The 4,527-nt window shown below is 44.2% G+C and overlaps 1 protein-coding gene across 2 annotated transcripts; it reads right to left on the bottom strand.

Moving 5' to 3' along the window:
- Positions 1-405: 405 nt before the first annotated feature.
- Positions 406-3,876, bottom strand: LOC115007472 (Krueppel-like factor 2). 2 transcript variants are annotated; one of them, XM_029430363.1, is made up of 4 exons: positions 2,994-3,876; positions 2,746-2,789; positions 1,658-2,651; positions 406-1,555 (listed from the first exon to the last, which is right to left on the bottom strand). In XM_029430363.1, exons 3-4 carry the CDS (start codon positions 2,634-2,636, stop codon positions 1,380-1,382), a joined length of 1,155 nt encoding a protein of 384 aa, XP_029286223.1. In that variant the 5' UTR covers positions 2,637-2,651; positions 2,746-2,789; positions 2,994-3,876; the 3' UTR covers positions 406-1,379. The 2 variants fall into 2 exon arrangements, with proteins under 2 accessions (XP_029286223.1, XP_029286222.1); XM_029430362.1 differs by lacking the exon at positions 2,746-2,789.
- Positions 3,877-4,527: the final 651 nt, after the last annotated feature.

Genomic DNA, 4,527 nt, shown 5'->3' with positions numbered 1-4,527 from the left:
AAGTGAAAGAATTATTTTTTGTTGATCTAGACACAAAAAGCAGTAGACAGCTTTGTTTAGCTACTTACTTTTCACAGCAAAGCAATCCCTCTCACGCAGTTCAACCTGTAATATATTCTTTTCTCAGATTGTTTCATTTGAATAGTTTCACGTCTTGAAAAAGCAAATCTATCAAGTATTTTAGAAGGAAAGAAAAGCAAAGATTTGAGAAATGTAAAAAAATTAAATAATATTTTGAGTCTCCTTTTTAAATGTGAACCCTTCAAAACCTCCAGGTTAGGAACCTCTGGATCACAGGATCACAGGATCACAGGCCAAATCTGTCTTTTAAACCGTAAACTTGTGTGTATATGTATATTCAAACCATGTTTTTTTTTAATAATCTTTGACAATCACACTCAGAACTCAGAAATCATGTTCATTTACTTTAATGTGTACATAAAATAAACTATTTACATTATATAAAAAAGATTCAATTTACAAGGCAGTACATTTCTTCAAGACACAAACAGGTCTCTTTGCCAAAGACTGTGTAGCCCCTTGTCAATCAGATGGTGTTGAGATATCATGCACTTCTGTGAGACTTCAAATGCTAGTAGACAACAGGCAGACTCACAGACACGACATCCTATTCAAGCCTTCAGGGAGGACAGAATGAAAGGCAGTTTTAGAACAAAACATTGTCTCAAAGCTTATTTCCCGTGGTGTTTACACTTACAATATAACACTCAGAATAAAACTTTGATTGTCTTTTAGTCAGTGGAGAATATGGCAATTGTAAGATGTGTAATAACGTGTTATAAAAGGCACTAATGGTGGAAATACAAAAAACATCATTGCTCTTTAAAGGATTTTCCGCTTCCAGTAACTTCAGTGGCATGTGCCTGACATGATGAGTGGAATGTTCCTTTAAGTTGTTATCTATGGCATGACATACAAAAAGTAGTACCAGCTACATAGTTTGAAAAAATATTTTTGTCCAAACAGAATTAATCTGTTTCTGTCATATCTGGCTGTATTAATTTGTTGTTTTGTGGTTTGTTTGTCGTTTCTCTCAAAAAATAACTTTTAAATAATTCTTATCACAAAATATAATTTGAGGGTATCTCATCTTGATGCTCCTTTTGCCCCAATGAAAAATCACTATAATAGTCCTTTAACATACCTATTGGTGTTACAGTGTAGTCAATAGTGGCCTCATCATACTGTATGGCAGTTTATGCTGTCATGGTATCACTATAGTTGATACTCCTATAGGAACTTGCGTCTATATGTTTGCACAGCATCCTTCTACAGCTGATCATAGGATTATTATAGTTATTTTTATCGGCTTGTTGCGGTGCATAGAAGTCCTTGTCTGTGCCATTTTTGGTCTTTCCTCACATGTGCCTCTTCATATGCAGGGCGAGGTGGTCGGACCGGGAGAAGGCCCGTTCACACAGGTGACACTGGAACGGCCGGTGTCCGGTGTGCTTCCGGAAGTGACGTGTGAGCTCATCGGAACGAGCGAACTTCCAGCCGCAACTCTCCCAGCTGCAGTGGTATGGTTTCTCTCCTATAAACACAAACGCAACAGTGAGTGACGTCACTGTTTAAAGGTTGGTAATGATGGGATGGATACATAAAGCGTCCACCACATTCAGTATGCAGCTCTTACCTGTGTGCGTCCTGAGGTGCGCCTTCAGGTGGGAGCTCTTGGTGTAGGTCTTCCCACAGCCAGTGAACGTGCAGGTGTGTGTAGCAGTCCGTTTTCTCGGCCAGGACCGGCGGCCCCTCTTTGGCTTGGTGTCCATCATTTCCAGCGGAGAGGACGGCGGAGTGAGCAGGACGCGCTGACTGGCCGCCGGCTGCTGCTGCATGCCCAAGGCTGCGTCCTCCCCGAACATGCCGGGGAACTGGTGACGGTGGTGAGCCACGGGGAAAGGGAGCTGCATGTGCGGGCGTGGGAATCCCCCGGACGCGCAGCGGTGGTGGGGGTGGAAGCTCTGCGAGAATGTCAGCGAGGTGGAGTTGCACATTTGGGGCTGGTGGCACTCGGAGCTCATCAGGTCGTCCGGGCTCAGAGGTGGCGTCATGCTGCCCACTGCGGCCTGCGGAGAGTTGGCCAGACGAGGCTGCTGCTCGTATGACATCATGCAGGAGACGTTTCCCTCGTGCTTGACTTTGGTGCAGCTTTGTGGCGCCAGACCCATTACAGGTCCGTACGTTTCCATGGAGTCGGGCTCCACTTTAATGTTCAGATGCTCGGGGAATACATCCTGAGTGGTCTGGAAAGGTGCAGAGCTGATCAGGAATCTCCCCTGGATGCTGGGGCTGTCCCCGGGAAGGTAGCTGGTATCTACGTCGGAGCGAAGCAGTTCCGCCATCAGGCTGTTGTAGGGCGGCGGAGGGCGGTTCATGTCGGGGACAGAGGTGTAATTGGCCGGCTGCTGGGTCATTCCGGTGTGCTGCTGGTGAAACACTGACACCCCGGACTCCTGGAGCCGATAGGACTCGGTCCCAGTCCTTGCGGCTGGCGCACTGTCGGAGACGGTGGTGTTAGCGAGAATAAACTCAAGATCCAAGAACATATCCAGGTCCTCTTCGTCTTTTATGCCGAGACAGCTGCTGTCCATGTTGAGCGCAACGCCGCTCATGTCGCCCTTCCACCTCTGGAGAGAGGAGAGAGCAGCATTTGTTTCTTTCAGAGTTTACAACTAAAGGTTTTTTCATAGTACTTTGAGATAACTTATTGAAATAATTCACCTTGATAAAATATCTCAAAGGGTGCACTGGCAATGGACGGAATTCTATCAAGACACAATATCAAAACATATTTCAACCACAATTAACGTGCCAAGAAACTCTTTTAAAAACGTTTATACATTTTTAAAGGACCAGCAAACACCGTGAATGTGTTATGATATGACAAAATAAGGGCATTGGGTGGTTAAGTCTAAACATCGCACATTTCTTCTCAAAACAAGTGTAAATATATAAACATTGCAACTTACATCTTCCCAACATTTCTCCTTTTGGTTGGCAAATGTAGAGATTGATGGTAAAATGGTACCACGCAAGGCCATTTCCATGCGTTATTTAAAAAAGTAGAAAAAGAATCCTTATATATTGAGAACATAAACTTCTGATGTCTTAAAAGAAGAGTCCGCTGAGTCTCCAGGGGAAGCTACAGGGCGCGCTGCTTCTTCTGCGATCCGATTAGCTGCTCTTCACTCATGTGCAGCTTGCTGTGCGTCTGGAAGGAGCAGCTTTTCTTATATATATTGTTCGCAGTACAAATCAGACCAATGCGAGGCGGGGGGAAGGAAGCGCGTCCAGGATGGGGACGCTGCGCACCGGACAGCCCCCTAAATTTAGCCTCGGTATAAAAGTCCGAGTTTTTCTACGAGTCAGAGACAGAGAGGTGGAGAGAGAGTCAGAGGAGGACTGATGCAGAATGCTCTCTCTGCTCCGCTGCGAGCAGCTACTTAACCTTCTCAGGAAACCCGCCCCTCCGCCAAACCTGCACAACAACTGGCAGGGCAGAGAGAGGCTGCCCCTAAACCAGCACCTAAAATACATAAGTATTAAGCAATTAACACGTTGTTGAAAAATGACAACAAAATCGATACTAGAAGGACACACAGGCTTTCCACAAAGTGGAATAGAGATGATACCCTGCGTATTACGCATTTGGATATGCGCTTCTCGCACTCAAAGAATGAGGCATTCTTTCCGATAGTTATCGTGTTCTAAATCAGTTCGATTCATCTTTATTTGTTTACTATGTATGACAACACATTTTGTTGGTAAATAAATATGCTGATCCTTCAATGTGAAATATATTTATTTCTCATTGTCGGCTGTTTTGACAGGAACGAAATTCCTCGTTCTGTCAGAGAACCTGCGAGTGCCTCGGATCATGGTTGAAGCCCGGAGCACCGTGGGGGGTATTTTCTGCTGCAGGCTTCAGCCACTAGGCGCCAGGTACACCACGGCTTTTCCCTTCTCCCTCTACTTCCCAACGCTCCGTGAAGCATAATTCAGATGATTATAAAGCGGCTCTCCTGTAAAGGCTTTAGTATCGTCTCCTCCTCCGTCCATCATTCATTAATAACTCACTCTACAAGCGTGGCAGTATGGAACTTGTAAACAGAAAGTTGCTGATTGCAATCTGAACATGCATGACAGACACTCTCCTTCCTCAACAGCTGTTGTTACTGTGCCATGACCAAACAGGGGACTCTAGCCAAAAATATCAAAACCATATCAGAGAGTTGCTTAAACATGTGCTCAGCAAAGTGACTAAACTGGTATTGCATTATGCCTTCTTGTGATTTGATTAACAAACAGTTGTGTAGTATAATGTATTATGAAACAATGCTTTGTATTTCATACAGTATGTACAGTACAGTATGTCATATAGGTGTTTAAACTCCTTATTAGCTGTCTAGCTAAATGTTGTGGAATAAGAAGTGCAAAATAAATGAACACCATCAAACAAGTACTTCAATATGATTGAGCTTTATGTTCTATATGAGAACAGCT

Source organism: Cottoperca gobio, chromosome 4, assembly GCF_900634415.1.
Source record: "Cottoperca gobio chromosome 4, fCotGob3.1, whole genome shotgun sequence".
Taxonomy (NCBI): domain Eukaryota; kingdom Metazoa; phylum Chordata; class Actinopteri; order Perciformes; family Bovichtidae; genus Cottoperca; species Cottoperca gobio.
Note: the sequence above shows the minus strand (reverse complement) of the source record. Positions and strands in the feature narration are given on the sequence as shown.

Excerpts from the sequence above, each read along its gene's own strand:
- LOC115007472 (XM_029430362.1), bottom strand. The coding sequence starts at position 3,071 with ATGGAAATGGCCTTGCGTGGTACCATTTTACCATCAATCTCTACATTT. Across the intron at positions 2,652-2,993 it reads AGGAGAAATGTTGGGAAGAT|AGGTGGAAGGGCGACATGAG; the intron begins GTAAGTTGCAAT and ends TCCTCTCTCCAG. Across the intron at positions 1,556-1,657 it reads GCACCTCAGGACGCACACAG|GAGAGAAACCATACCACTGC; the intron begins GTAAGAGCTGCA and ends TTGTGTTTATAG.